At 40.8% G+C, this 15,798-nt stretch overlaps 2 protein-coding genes across 3 annotated transcripts in view; one reads left to right on the top strand and one right to left on the bottom strand.

The window, feature by feature from the left end:
* The window catches only part of LOC115677897 (uncharacterized), an 87,068-nt gene extending 72,281 nt beyond the window's left edge, over positions 1–14,787 (bottom strand). Inside the window, exons 1-2 of one of the 2 annotated variants that reach the window (XR_008814674.1) lie at positions 14,640–14,787; positions 12,750–13,682 (exon numbers count right to left, since the gene is read on the bottom strand). Coding sequence is in view for 1 of the 2 variants with exons in the window: in XM_030601139.2 (XP_030456999.2) it covers positions 13,158–13,682; positions 14,640–14,654 (540 nt within the window). In the remaining variant the exon portion in view is untranslated. Of the gene's footprint in view, positions 1–12,667; positions 13,683–14,639 lie in introns of those variants that run through there. The other variant, XM_030601139.2, reaches the window with a different exon arrangement.
* LOC115677911 (E3 ubiquitin-protein ligase UPL5) lies at positions 1,597–10,865 on the top strand. The gene is made up of 3 exons (XM_030601158.2): positions 1,597–3,759; positions 7,459–8,048; positions 10,227–10,865. Exons 1-3 carry the CDS (start codon positions 1,956–1,958, stop codon positions 10,488–10,490), a joined length of 2,658 nt encoding a protein of 885 aa, XP_030457018.2. The 5' UTR covers positions 1,597–1,955; the 3' UTR covers positions 10,491–10,865.
* Positions 14,788–15,798: the final 1,011 nt, after the last annotated feature.

Here is a 15,798-nt window from a genome sequence, read left to right as displayed (position 1 = left end):
AATAAAAAGCCACCTTTGACCTTTAATCTGATCGAAATATCACTAATTTTTTTCCTAATTCTAAGTAATTATCCGAAAACAACCTAAGTCTTTTCACCACTAAATTTTTTTAAAAATAAATATCCATTAGATATGATACCCTTTAATTATATATATATTTTTTTGAAAAGATTATGATGGTTAGATATAAAGAGATTAGACCCGTCAAATGGGTGGATCGGGTCGAAAATGATCCCATTCAAATAGACTGATTTAACTTGTTTTGGCCCATTTTCATGCAATAAAAATCTATTGATGCATACTTGATCCAACCCATATTATTAAAATACTTCCACATTTAACTCAAGTTAAAAAAACTCAGTATGGAGCGAGTGAGCAGAATCAAGCGAGGGCGAGAGACAATGAAGAGAGAGTTATGAAGGTGGATTGAGTTCAAGTAAGTGGTAAATCCATTTGACATCCATATTTGGTTATGTTTTATCATTTTAAACCCATTTACCGAATAAACTAGCTCATATAACAATTTAGCTCATATGAATCATATATGGGTTAATAAATGGATTTATAACCATTTCGACAAATCTAAAAAGGATTAACAGAAAACCACAAGCTTCTAGACGTGAAAATTCATGCTTATTAAGTTCTTAACATTGTCAAGCAATCCGAGAATCGTAACACGATAATTACCCTCATTTATGGCGACGCAAGTGCATATGCCGGGAAATTACTTACCTTAATTTTGAGAACGGCTAATTATTAAGATCGATGAGATGGAACACAATTTTGAAAGTCTGAGTCAGTAATAAGTTAATCTTCTCCAATCACGTACTATAAGTGAAGGGGTTTTACCTTTTAATCGGCCAAAAAGGTCACCTAATTAGGCATGCACGAAATTTATCTAAAATTCACCTTTGATCGTAATAGAAAAGCTAAAAAATTAATTCCACAATCTGAAAAAAAAAAAGTTTATCTAGTTGTATTAATTCTTAATTATTAAATTCTTAACATAACATGATAATTACCCTCATTTATGGCGACATTAGATCCATACGCCGGGAAATGACTTAATTTAATTTTGAGAACAGCAAATTGTTACTGTCAATAGTATAGAACGCAATTTCGAAAGTCAAGTCACATTTTTCTCCAATTGGGCATCCTAAGCATAGCTGCTCGACCTTTTTAACCCTACACAAGTTCGCCCCCATTAGGCACGCCGGAAAACATGATCCGGAACTCGGCTTCGACCGCAACGAGAAACCAAAAACGGGATCCTCGAACTGGGATAAGCACATCACCATATATGGTAAAATATCACCCATTTTTTCCTAATCTGACGAATGATTAATTAAATCTTGCCTTAAGAAGCACCAAATTAAAACTAAATTTTGGGGGTGGCACAGAAATAAATCAAGCAACAAATTTATTACATTTACAAAAACAAAAACAAAAAAAAAAAAGGGAAGGGGCCCTCACGGAAAGCTCGTGCGTCCTCCCGCACCGAAACCCTCCCCCCCTTTTTTTTTATAATTATTCTTTTTTTTCTGGTCGTTGATTTCTTCTTAGCGTAAGAAGACAGTCTAGGACTCTCTCCCTCACACCGCCCTCAACCATTGATGACTCTCTCTCTCTCTTTCACACTCGCCGAATCGCTTCTCTCTCCACCGCCGCCGCCGCCGCCGCTCGCCGCCTCCGCCGATCGCCGCCGCCTTCCTCCGCCGGCTCCGCTCCGCTCGGGCGCCCGCCGCTCTCGGCGTTTCTTGGAGTCGCGGTCGGTCGGTGCGTTCCTCGGGGGTTCTTGCTTCTAGCTCCGCGGCGCCTCCCGATCAGTGAAATTCCAGGGTTTTAGAGGGTCCCCACCCCACCCCGGCGATCTCGCCGCCCCCGCCGCCCCGCCAGCCACCTTGGCCTTCCTCCCGCCGCGGCGACCGGCGTCCACGGCGGCGCGTGGGCCGTTGATGTCTTCGCTCGCCGATCCCAACCCCGCGAACGACAGCCGCCGCCTCGCCTCCGCCGCCGCGAAGCGCAAGTTGGACGATTATGCCCCCGCGGCCTCCGACGACGACGACTTCGCGGCCGATTTACTCAGCATTCGGATGCGAAAGGACGAGCTGTACTCGGTCCAGCACCCCGCGTTCGCCCCCGCCAGCAGCTCGAGCTCCGGGAGGGTCCCGTGGCCCCTGCCGCACTCGCCGCTGCCGTCTTCTCGGCTGGCCTTCGCCTCGCGGCTCCAGTTCTTCGTGAGGATGATCTCGGAGGGCAAGACCCTGGTTTTCCAGGCGAATTCGAGCGATACGGTGCAATCGATACACGACCGGATTCAAGTGATCACCGGAATTCCCGTCAGTGAGCAGAGGCTGATTTACAGAGGGAAGCAGCTGCAGTGCGAGAAATCTTTGGCCGATTGTGCAATCCAAAACGATGCCGGGCTGCACTTGGTCGGCCGAATGCGGAGCACGGGGCACCCGCAGGCTTGGCAAATCATCGACGACATGATCTCGCTTGTTTGCCGTCTTTGTAAAGGTGAAACCGTGCCCTATGCTCTTAAAACTATTAGGACTAGGATATCGGAGTACTTGTCGATGACTCCTAAGGACGATGGTGATCCAGCTACTGGGCATCTTCAGATATTTATGTCGTCCTCTGCGCCTGCGGCGCTTGTCATGCTCTACATGTCGCCAATTAGGGGTAACAAGGAATGCGCCGACGATTCGATTAGGCATTTCCTTGATTCATGTATAACTGAGTTGCCAAAGTCTTTGCGATCGCGCTGTGCACCGATAGTGCTGGAGTTTTGTAAGTTGCTCAGGAGATTATCTTCTGATGACTCATTATACTTATCTTGCCGGAGTAGTCTTGGGTCGATGTTGGAGCTTATTAAGGTTTCATGGATATCCGAACATAGCGAAAGCGTAAAGAGAGCGATTTCTATACAAGAGATATTCCCTTTCGTTCGTGAGCTGGCAGAGAGGTTGTCCAAAGATTTGGAATTGTCCCTTATTTCAGCAGCGAGTGTGGGGACCTGGAGCGACGTCCTCGATTTCACGATGTTCTTGCGCCCTTTGCGGACTGCAATTTCCGGACACAAGGGTTTCAAGCATCCAATCTCTTTGCCTTTGAAAAAGAAACATCACGATGTTCTTATGTGTACTGAAGAGGTTGAATTACTTTATCCGATCTACGAGGAAATGCTAAAGAAGATGAATAAGTGCCTTTTTGGAATGGAGGAGCGCTTATCTGCAAAGGTAAGTGGGGAAATTGATATTGCATATCCAGGGTGGTCTCGTTATCTTACTATTTTGAAAGAACTGAATGCCATTTCTAAACTTTATCTGGGCCTTGAAGAACGATTTTGGACAATTTTGAGCTTGAGGAAGCGCGCATTGTGTACGCTAGTTGTCCGTTATGCGAAGCGAAGTGATGATCACAAATGGCTTCTTGAACACAAAGATATCATGGATTTTGAGTCTAGGAGGCACTTAGTGATGATGATGTTCCCTGAAGTGAAAGAAGATTTTGAAGAACAACATGAGATGCTGATTGACAGGTCTCAGTTGTTGTCAGAATCATTCGAGTATATAGCTAATGCAGAAGCGGAATCTTTGCATGGGGGTATATTTATGGAATTTAAAAATGAGGAAGCAACTGGTCCTGGTGTCTTGCGCGAGTGGTTTGTTCTGGTTTGCCAAGCTATTTTCAATCAACAAAATCCTCTTTTTGTAGCATGTCCCAATGATCGCAGAAGGTTCTACCCAAATCCAGGTAATATTGCGTAGCGATATGTGTGATTTTGTTTAAGAATGCTGGTTATTGTCCTTGGTTTTGTGAAAGCAAAAAAAGTGGATGATGGATGGCTTATCATGTCAGATATTTTGTATGGATATTGAGTTTACAGTTTGACATATAATTAGCACTTATGGCTATAGTATGTAGAGTGAATGAGTGGGTTGGTAGCTTTAACTGTCCTGTTTGGTTTCCACCGAACCAGAACCAGAACCAGAACCAAGAGTTTCGGATTAGAAAAGTTGAACAAACAGCACGGCAGATGGATGAACTGCCCAAACACCCAGTCTGTTAGGTTCAATACACAGGTTTAACCCATTTTCTTTGCCTTCCTACGATTGCTTGTTTGATATTTCTGTCTCTGGTTTCTCTTGCTTCTTCTGCAACTTTTGAGAAACAAGCACCCACAGTTGTGTGTACTGTGTGTGTGTGTGAGAGAGAGAGAGAGAGAGAGAGAGAGAGAGAGAGAGGCAAATGGCCAGAGATTGTGTCGCTGATGACTACTAACTATTGAATGAACTATGGTGGCTAATATATTGAAGATGACGATAAATAGGTTTAAAAGTCTTTTCTTGTAGGAAGAAGAGGAAGGCTAAACTGTTAATCTGAAGGTGATGGTAGATTACGACATTGGGGCTTTTGAGGAATGGGAAGTGGGGGTCAATTCTGCCAAGTAGATAATGAGTAAAATTTTAGAGATTACCTTGCCGAAGGACAAAATGGTAAAGATAGTTAAAAAAGTCAAACCAAATGGGCAGTCAAGTTTTGATCTTCGTTTATTTAACACTGTGACCTGAAACCAATCTATTCGAACTGAATAAAATGAATTTGGTCTGAACAAGGCCATAGTTTAACCAAAAAATTTTGATTTGGTTTTGGAAGTATGGGTTTTTAGGCAACCTGGTTATTTGGCATGTTGAACACCCTCTCTTTGTAGACCACACAATTATTCTTTGTGACAAAGATAAAGTCTCAGAGAACTAGAAACAGAGTGGAGTGAAACGTCATAGTATGGATCATATGGCTGCATGTTGTCAGTTAAGGCTTAATTGTTGGTTTTATTGCTGTACAAAGATAAAGTTTGATTGAAGTAACTGGGGGGTTGTGTCAGCTGGAAAGTAAACTTTACAAAAGCAAGATTGTTCCGGCGGGTAGAGTTGACTTATACTAGTAATGTTGCCTTAGGAATTCAGGGTTGTTTACTTGGAATTTTTCGTTTGAATGAACTTGAAGTCTTAACGGAATTGCATGCTAGATGTAGAGTATTCAAATCTCATACAAGTAAGAGGAAATTACAAAACCCCTTGAACTTTAGGATGGTACACGTTTGCACCTAAACTTTCAGCTGCAATATATTGCTCTCCTTATTTGATTTATTTTACTCAACCCAACCTACTTGCAAATCCTCCACTTCGCTGCATCCGGTGGCTTCGAGCGCTTCTTTGTCCACTGTTCCTCCTCTTCCACAGTCTCAACTGCCTCCCCCTTCAGCCTTAGCCGCCGGTCCCTGTCTCAATCCTCTTCTACCTCTGACAGAGAAGCTGTTCGAACCATTTGCTTGAAACTGGTATTTTATTTTTCGCTCGAGATGGGGATGGCCGACTCATCTGATTGGTGGCTCTGTTTAACTGAGCTCGATATGAATTTGGACGGGGATTTATTAATCATATTGTAGATTTCTTTATGGATCTGTGTCTCCAGTTTTTTCTATTCTTCACTAAGTCTTATTAGACGTGTTTGGAGGCTCGAGGATAGTTTAAATGAGAGCTTGTAGAGGCCCTTGGTCAGTGCTGTTAATGGTTGTTCTGGTTCTCTCTTGTGTGCTGCATAAATGGGGAAGTCCCATACAGATTCCATAGCGCCACAAGTGCTAACGGGTGAGCAAGTCTTGACCCCCTCTCTCTCTCTGTCCCACCCTCTCTCTGCGGGTGTACGCGCGTGGCGAGCGCGTCTGCTGTTATGTGCAATTTCTGGAGCCATGGGGCTGTGCTATTTTTGGCGAGAGTGCGAGCTTAATGCGACTTGAAGCGAGGAAGAGTAGTACCCATTTGGTACCCATGAATACTGTGTACGGATCTTTAAGTAAACATGCCAATTGTTTGACGAAATTCCTGAACTTTCTCTGCTTTTGTGGCTGGTTGTTTCTTCTTCTTAGGGGTCTGTCTCCTCTGATGTAGGGTCCGATGGAGCATCTAACTATTCAGGGAAAGTGAATACTTTCTAATTGAGGATAGTGTGAATTTTGGAACCATGGCCAGCCTTTTTAGAAATTCAAGCTAATAGATAGGCATGATATGCTTATGTTCTTAATTATTCCTCTACATTGTTTAATTTACTTTTTTAATTTGATGTGAAGTTTTTATTTAAGTAACATATAAAAGTGGATTAAATAGGTGGGTATTGATTTTCTTAGATTGGGTTAAATATTAATGTGCTTTTGTAATATGGGTCGGGTCGGGTATGGGTCATAACATTTAGGCTGCGTTTGGTCGACCGGATAAAAGCCAGGATAGGATATGTTTTATCCTATCCTGTGTTTGGTGGTGGTCCAGGATAGGATAAGGTCGGATATAGACCGGATATAACCGGATAAAAAATCCAAGGGGGTGGGATAGACCGGATAGGATTTCTAATGCCTATTTTTCCGTAAACCCTACGCTCCACTCGTAGTCATCTTCATCCCCACACCTTGTGCGCTTTCACCAAAAAAATTTCTCGGCTTTTTTTCCTTCACCGACTCCTCCGGACCCGTGAATAGAAAAAAAAAAAAATCCCATCCGACTTTAAATCCGTAGTCCATCAAACAGTGGATAGGATATGAAGAAATCCCAGGATTTCTTATCCTATCCTATCCAGTCCTATCCTGTTTAGAAATCTGGATAACCAAACGCAGCCTTACATTACATGGAATTGGGTCAATAGGGGTTAGACCATTTTCGACCCGACCTGACCCGACCCACTCATTTGACGGCCCTAAATATTAAATATCAGAAAGATAAATATCAACAGTAATTTTAAAAAATAGAAATTGTTAAGAATACATAATGAGTATCCAATTTTTGTCATTTGACCATTTTATTATTGAGGCATTTTTTCCTTTTTACTTAATCGTGTTTCTTTTTCTTAAAATTTTTTATCAGTTCTATTAAGATTTTCATCAAAGAATCCTTAGTTAGAATGGATAATGGTTGTTGAAAGTTGAGGAATAAGCTTTTACTACTCCTAATGATCTCAAAACGATGAATAAAAATTGTAGATCTACTGAATATTGAATTAGCATTTGATATGTGCACTTCTCTTTTTTGTCGCGGCTGATTTTCTTGCAGCTTGGTGTTCTTCGTCTCTTTGGGGAATTTTTTTATGCTTCATACCTGAATCCATGTAGGTGTGGGTACGTAAAAAGTTTCTTCAGGTAATTGCTGGGCTGTTGATAGTTATTAAAAAAGATAATACTTGTGAGATCTACTCATGTGGTGGTCACCTTGCCCTTCTGTTATTACTGTTCTGTTACCTTTGTTCTGAATGTCTTCTCAGTATTGACAATCAACACTTGAGTGTTTTGCAATTGGAATGTTTAGGATGATTTGTTTCATCTTGCCCTCTGTCTCTACGTATAAGTCCTCTATTCGACATTGGTCATGATGATTACCTGAGTTCTGTTGTTTTACTGGTATGCAGCATCGACGGTCGAACCCTTGCACCTCAAGTATTTCAACTTCTCTGGTCGAATGATAGGCTTAGCTCTGATGCATAAAGTACAAGTAGGGATTGTTTTGGATCGGGTATTTTTCTTGCAATTGGGTGGATACTCTATTTCTCTGGAAGACATAAGAGATGCAGATCCTTACATGTATAATAGCTGCAAGCAGATTCTGGAAATGGATGCTGAATTTATCGATTCTGATGCTTTAGGACTAACATTTGTCAGAGAAGTTGAGGAGTTGGGATTGAGGAGAGTTGTGGAATTGTGCGATGGTGGGAAGGGCATGGTGGTTAATAGCAAGAATAGGAATGATTATGTTGATCTTCTTATAAAACATCGGTTTGTTACCTCAATATCTCAACAGGTCTCGCATTTTGCACAAGGTTTTGGTGATATTCTTAGCGAATTGAGGTTGCAGAAGTTCTTTTTTCAAAGTTTAGAGCTTGAAGATATTGATCAAATGCTACATGGGAGCGAGAATGACATTTCTGTTGAAGATTGGAAGGCACATACCGAGTACAATGGTTACAAAGGTAGCGATCCTCAGATAGTCTGGTTTTGGAAGGTATGTGCCTGTGTTTGTGAATTTTATCATTTAATTTGTTACCTTTTGAGTCAATAATCTCTCTCTGCATATGGCAGTTTACTTGAATGCTATCTGTTTTGTCCCTTTATTATCTTTTTTCTCATAGTCTTTTCATAGTTGTGGGCCTGTGGCACCTCATAATCTGTTGTCTTATTATGTAAAGTTTTGGATCTCAAAGATGGAGCTGGACTTGGATCCTAATTTGAAAGGGATATTACTATGTCTAAGTTCCTTTAGACATCACGCCTAAAGCTTATGGGCAGCACTGTTGGGTTCTTTTAAAGCATCATAGTAACATAATTTTAGGACACAATTCAGAAGCAAAGAATGGCTTAAAATTCAGTAAACCGCATTAAACAGTAATTTCTTAGTTGGAAGAACATCATGTTTATGAATTCTGCAAAAATTCGACTCTAAATCGAAACAAGAAACCTTGAATTTGAGGGGGATAATGACACAAACATTCCCTGAACTTTGGCTCAATGTACAATTTGATCCATGAACTTTTAATTTGTTTAATGTAGTCTCTGAACTTTAGTCTAATGTTCAATGTGGTCCCTGAACTTTTAATTTGTTAAATGTGGTCTCTAAACTTTTGGTATATGTTCAATTTAGTTTCTGAATTATATGAAAATGTTCAATGTAGTCCCTGAACTTAAATTAATTGAAGGACCACACTGAAAATTTTCATATAGTTCAGGGACTAAGTTGAACATGTACCAAAAGTCGAGGGACCACATTGAATAAATTAAAAGTTCAGGGACCGCATTAAACATTAGGCTAAAGTTCAAGGACTACATTGAACAAATTAAAAGTTCAGGGACCAAATTGCACATTGAGCAAAAGTTTAGGGACTGTTTGTGTCATCTTCCCAATTTGAGGTAAAGTAGAAATAGTAAATTTACTAAAATCCTAGCAGACCTCTAATTTTCATGATGTTACTGATCTAAAATTAACTAGCTAAAGCATGCAATCAGCCATGTACCATCAAAATGCTCCATCTTTTTGGGGACTTGAGTAGATAATTTAATTAAACATAATTAGCTTGTCTAATTTGTGGCTGCTTCAATTCCGCCCATTGATGATAACTTGGCCTAGAGTTTTGGAAGTGGTCAATTATTAGCTTCATACAATTAATTCTTACTGTCATTAAATTTGCAGCTGGAACCAAAAGTTGGTCAGTCTGAGCATGCTCTGGGAAAATTTGATGAATGAAACTTCTTGTTTAAAAACCCTTGAACTTAGATTGTGTCACAAAATCAATCTGCTCAAATTTGCTTAGACGTTCACCACCACATGGATGCAACCCTCTTTTCTTCTGTCCAACATTATCTTAGAGGAACATTTTAAGCCATCTGATCAAGTTCTCCATACCAGAAACACATGTTGTCCTGCTAGGTGATATGGTAATCACTTGCTTATGAATGGTAAGTTAGCCAATTCCTCCTGCAAGTGCAAGGAACAATTTCATGGTACTTATCTTTTATAGTAAGCAACACCAATATTAAGTAAGAAGCTTTCTTAGATTAGCAAGGGTTGTATTTACATAACTAGGTTTGCAGGTGCGTTCTCCTAAAATATAATCTGTACAAATGCTCTCTTGACTATCTCAAGCATGAAAATGGTTCTCTGTGTTTGTTAGTCTGGACTCTGCAGGGAGGAAAGATTGGCTTGCTTTAAATGGCATCAGATTTTTATAAAACAAGAAAAATGAAAATTCCTGAGGTTTAGGCCCCATGACTCACCACACAAGATGCATGCTTGGGGCTAGTTGCCATGGGCGATACATTATGGGCAGGTTGGGATTGTTGGATGCGTAATGTGTCTGTACTCTTGTATGGGTTTTAAGTTGCAGTTTTCTTTGGGTTGGACTTGTAGAAATTTTCCTCCAATAACACTCCAGTCATGGTAATTTAGTGCTGCATTATTGTAGAATAGGAGTGATGAGATGCAATTTTGCATCACGGGATCGAAATGTAGGTCCCGGAGACACTTCATTACTTTGGTGAACCATTCTTTAGATACAGTTTGAGAGACCTAGTTGATACCCTTATTGGCATAAATTCTCTTCACTAATTGTGTACGTTGTAATGGAAACCGTATTCATTCTGCATTACTTTCTCTTCAATTTCACATCCTTAAGTAAATCCAATGCAGATTGTCAGCGAAATGTCACCGCAGCAGAAAAAGAATATACTTTTCTTCTGGACATCAGTGAAGTATCTGCCCGTGGAGGGTTTTCGGGGTTTGGCGTCTCGCCTTTACATATACAAGTCCACGGAGCACCTGAGCCGCCTACCATCATCCCATACATGCTTTTACCGTCTGTGCTTTCCACCTTATCCCAGCATGGCCATCATGCAACAGCGCCTTTCCATCATCGCTCAAGAACATGTAGGCTGCAGCTTCGGTACTTGGTGACAATTCAGTTTAATCATCATTTTGGGTTAGGAAAAAGTCCTTGATTGCACATAGAAGATTCGGATCTCTCAACTTGTACAGAGTATAGGGCATCATAACCATCTGATCTATCATTGGACACTTAAAGAGGGTGTTGTAGATATCCTGTCTCGTCTGTCATTGTCTTCTGTCGTTGAGGTCTTTGTTCCCCCTCTTTTAAGTTGTTCATACATATATTTATAGATGCAGGGTATAAATAAAGTTTGGATGCAGGATGAAAAGGGAAGCTCCACCCTTTGCGGGACTTAGTTTTTCTGGTAAAGATGGTCGCTTTGCATTGACATGTAGATATACAGAAAGATTTGACTGCAATACATGTCTCTCTCTCTCTCTCTCTCTCTCCCAACCTTGCGGTTTGTCTGGATGTATCTGTGGAAATGACTTTGGTATTTTGATGAAGGGGACTGTGGAAGTTAACCCTTTTCAGAAATTTTTCATCATTCATCATATATGTATAGGCCATCGTTGAATGTATGCAGTCGTGCACCATATGTATGCATAGGGCTAGGGACATACAGGGCTTAGACAACAAAAGCTCCGAGAGCTCGCTTCAGTGGAGGATCTGCCGTTCTCATCTCTTGTGAGGGAGAAAGAGTTTCGGGGTAAAAAACATTCAAAATAGGCAGAGATCCATAAACACGAACCATCTCGGGTTTTGGCTTGTGCATTACCTGTTGAGCTTTAACTATATTTCGATGTTCTTCATATTTTCTTTCATGTGGCACGATCCTAAGGCATTACTAAGGCATTACAAATAAAGGTTAAGGTTTCGTTTGTTTCGTGAAAAATGAGTGATTTGCAAAGCATTTAAAAAAAAAATGATTGCTTGTATCGTTTGAAATAATTAATCAATGAAAAATGCATTCGTTATCGATAACAATTTATATGTAAACGTTTTCGTTGACAATGAAAATATTTTTCATCTACTCATTCGATTTCGGCAAAACAAACGGAGCCTAAGGGAGGGAACTATTTCAACTTTTGGATTCTACGTCTATGCTGTAGTGGTCGGCGAAAGTTGGAATCGCACATAGTGGCTGTCTTGCCTATAAATGTACATTTGCTCGAGCTGAACAAAAAAGAAGTAGTGACATCTTGTTGCATTCAACCAAATTCATCGCACGAAAGTCTTCATCGACTTAGCAACTTGATGAGCAAAACATTCATATTCATATAGGAAAGGCACTTCGAGGGAAATCAAATGGCTTCAAAAGAGAGATTTCACTTAGAGTGTTGAGAGAGAGATTTCCACAAATATTTTTCGCCTTGTAAAGAATAATATTTTATAGTCGACCCTTCTTTTGCCAATTTCTCGTCATTTACATCCGAAAAGGACTTGTAAACTCGCTATCGAGGTTATTTTTTTATTCATCTTATCATCTTGAGACATTTGAAAGGGCTTTTGCCAAATACAATGTCTACGCACCTGCTCAACGTCAATAAAGTCACGCATTAAAGAAGTCATATGAGATGACCCTTCTATCAAAAGATAAAATGGGCGCGCCAATCAATCGCATTGCTTTTATTCAAGCGTGTCATGAATTTTGGCCCCCATTTGCCTAACATCGACAGAGAAAGCAAAGAGATTAGAGAAGTCAAGTGGGAGTGGGATTCTTCTTTAGTAATCAATGGCATCCAGTCCACCTTTTGTCCCTTGAAACTGTACGAGTGACAAGCCCTCAATTTAGACTGCCACACCAATTGCTTGTGCAAATTCCGGTCCTCTCTTAGAGCTCAATTAAGAGTGTCTCACCATCAGCTAAAAGCTCAAAGCCGCCTTAAATGGTCGAGCAACCGAGAAGTGTGGCGGCGTAATTGTTCTATTCTTGATGCGAAGAATGGAACTAGAAGAGTGGACAAGAACCGGCTACCTAAATGAATAGGTTAAACTGGCTAACCCCTATACCTCTTCAATCTCATATTCGAATCACGATATCTTCCGCGCCACATAACTTTAGAGGTCGCCCTCGATCCTCGTGGATGGAGTTTCATCTTGGGTCGACAGCAGCTTCTCGAAACCTCAGCAAATTGCTTCCAAAACCGACACCCGATAAGGCATTCTAGGGTACATTAACATCACGGAACTAGGTGCATGTTGGGGATAATAGGAATGAGAAAACAAAACAACTAGGAGGAAGTAGAAGAAGAAACAGCAAATTTCATTATTCATATCTCATCACACATCGCTAGCAACCATATAAAACCCTCCTTGGCATGCACCAACATCGCACCCTCCCTTCAACTGCAATCCTCCAGCCATCACCCCCAAAATAGCACAGCAGCCTCGCCTCAAATAAAACAATTATCAGCCTTTCTTTCTTGCGGTGGAGGTGGATGCTGACGTGGCTCCAAGTGGGCATCTTCTGATTCTAGACTCGATCAAACCATAGTAACCACAACATGGTCTACTCCATATTTAATATAGGAAGAAACTAAACCAAGAAAAACATAACGAGCAAAACCTTACCAACTTCGACATGCAAACCTAGAAACCCAAGAACCCCATTATAACTAAAGAGTAGAAACACCACCACATTCACTTATCTTTCCCTCTCGCACTCTCTTCTTGAAAAATGGTGACGATATCTACTCGACTTCCTCAAAGGCAACTTGAGTGCCAGATCATTCTTACTCTGCCGCCGGTGCTTCCACCTTGACCGGAGCGGCAGGGGCTTCCTCCTCAGCAGGAGCGGCTGGTGCAACCTCCTCGGCAGGAGCGGCAGGAGCTTCCTCCTTGGCCGGAGCGGCAGGAGCTTCCTCCTCGGCAGGTGCAGCGGGCGCGACCTCCTCGGCCGAAGCCGCCGGTGCTTCCACCTCGGCGGGAGCGGCCGGTGCCTCCTCCTCGGCTGGAGCAGCGGGGGCTTCCACCTCGGCAGGAGCAGCCGGGGCCTCGGTGATGTCCAATTCCCTGGTGGTCTGCTCAGCAACAGCTGGCTCTGTTGACTCTTCTGCCTTGGTTTCCTCCACAACTTCCTTGGTTTCAACTTCAACCGGCGCGTCGGATTCTTCTGCGGGCACCGACTCCTCGGCAGCCGGCGCCTCAACAACGGGTTGCTCGGTTACGACGGGGGAGGCCACTTCTTCCGCGGGTGCTTCCTCGATCTTTGTCACCTCAGGTGCCTTATCCTCGGGCAATGTTGTGGCTGGTGCAACCTGTAATCAAATGATCATCAATTAGATTTCCAAATCTAAACTTCCACAGATAAAAAACATAATGGAAGATGTAAAAGAGTGCTTTTAGGCACTTGTTAAACCTTATTAAGTTTGCTTTGAAAATTTAACATTTACTATTTTGAAGTAGACGACTGTAATTAAATGGCGTAATTCTTCCATTTACAAACTGTCAAATATGTACTGCACTATAACTAATGGATGTATTACGTTTTCCGTCATTTTGATTGCCAAGGCTCTTGATCTACTTGTTACAAACAGGGACAAAGAAAATGAAGAACAGATTAAGTATCATCTCAGTCAAAGTACACTAGGATGTTTTGATCTGTGCTATTCTTTATGCATGATATGTAGTTCTAGTGTCAAATAAAACATGTAAGAAAAAGGATTCAAGATAGGAGGCCAGCTAATTTATTTTCCCTCCTTTGTTTCTCTCTTTCTTGTTCAATGATTGACCAGCTAGACTGACGACAAGCTAATTGAAAATCTCATGGCATGAACATCCCTACGGTTTGATGGGTTCTGATTTATGAGATCTAGAGATCAGTTCGATATTGTGTACGCCGAGTATATACCTAACACAATCGATCACCCAAAACGTTTTTTGATAGATTTTGTTGAACACTTAGCTAAGATCATATATATGCTCATCAACGATCATCAGAGGCCAAATATGTTGACTTTACAACTTGTTCTATGGACAAATGGGGGCGATCAAGCTACTCAAATGCGAAGAATATAATACTGGAACTAAATAACAATCACTGAAGGGCCAAAAATTTGCTGAAAATGCGAAAAGGTCGATGGAATCAAGCATCCGATCGATCATCATCAGCAACAAATCGATAAAGAGTAGATCAACGCTTATTTCGCTTGGATTTTCAACCATCGAAGATGAGCCAAACCCCATAAGCTAAAAGCAAATAGGTGTATGTATACCTCAACAGAAGCCATCTGGAATGAAAAGCAAGCTAAAGGAATGAGCAGGGAGCAAAGCTGATGGTATCAGAGAATGAATATATTGGGCAAATGAGAGCAGGTTTTGTGCTGCTTAGTGAAGAGATGATCAGCCTGAGGGGGTATATATAGTGCCTCAAATGACTTATTTCATATTAATAAATTGATGTGAGAGAAAGTGAGAGCTGGCTCGTGAGGGCTATGAAGAATCTTGGCCTATTGATGCAGCATGTTAGTGACACCAATCAATGGACATTACAGCATGTCTAGTTGTAAATGTTTTCCCTTTTCACCTAAAGTATTATTTTTCTGATAAGGGTTTATTTATTTTGATAATAGTTTATAATAATAAACTTTAGAAAAAAGGAAAAAATCCCAAATGGTAGTGGCCAAAATTTCATATCAGCATCATGCAACCTTTTTTTCTTTAGTGGGTTTCTGTCTGTTTGCTGTGCATTGGTCTTGTAGGACACTGGACCATCATGCTCTCATGTTCAAGGATTTCCATTAGCTTACCAAAATCAATCTGTTGTTAATCTTTTTCTCCCTAAACCTATCAAGGTGAAAGTGAAACCCCACCTGATAGGAACTGATATGTAATAAATCTGCAACATATTATATTGATTAGTTTGGTACACCCTAAAAGAAATTGGAAATTAACATCCTGAAATTCCCTCGATTTCTTAAAACACATGATTTGTACTTTTAGTCAGAAAACGAATAAAAATCCTTCATTAGTTTTGCAACTATGCAAAGCCGTAGATTCTGGGGCAAATATTTTTATAGAAATCACACTAAATTGTATTTACAAAATTAGACCGTACAGAACATGAGCTTGTCATTTGAATGAATCAAGAAATGGTACATTTAAAATAAGCTGCAGCATTTTTTTTCAAAACTTTGATTTTTTTTTTCCTTTCCTATTTTTTAATGCATGCTGAGTTGGCCTCTAATCAAGAATGGAGCAAGAAAAATTAAACTCGATTTATGTATAACATGGCCATTTGAACCGAATCAGCAGCCTAACGTAGCATAAATTGTGCAGTTAATCGAGATACCGAAATTAAGTGGTCTGCTTAGGCGCGATGTTATCTACGCAAGGCAATAATCAATTTATAAATCTTGATTAAAATTAGAATGG

This window comes from Syzygium oleosum, unplaced genomic scaffold (assembly GCF_021117445.2).
Source record: "Syzygium oleosum isolate NSW1041296 unplaced genomic scaffold, Sole_v2.1 Sole_v2.29, whole genome shotgun sequence".
Classification (NCBI taxonomy): Eukaryota; Viridiplantae; Streptophyta; class Magnoliopsida; order Myrtales; family Myrtaceae; genus Syzygium; species Syzygium oleosum.
This window is presented reverse-complemented; position numbering and strand designations above follow the sequence as displayed.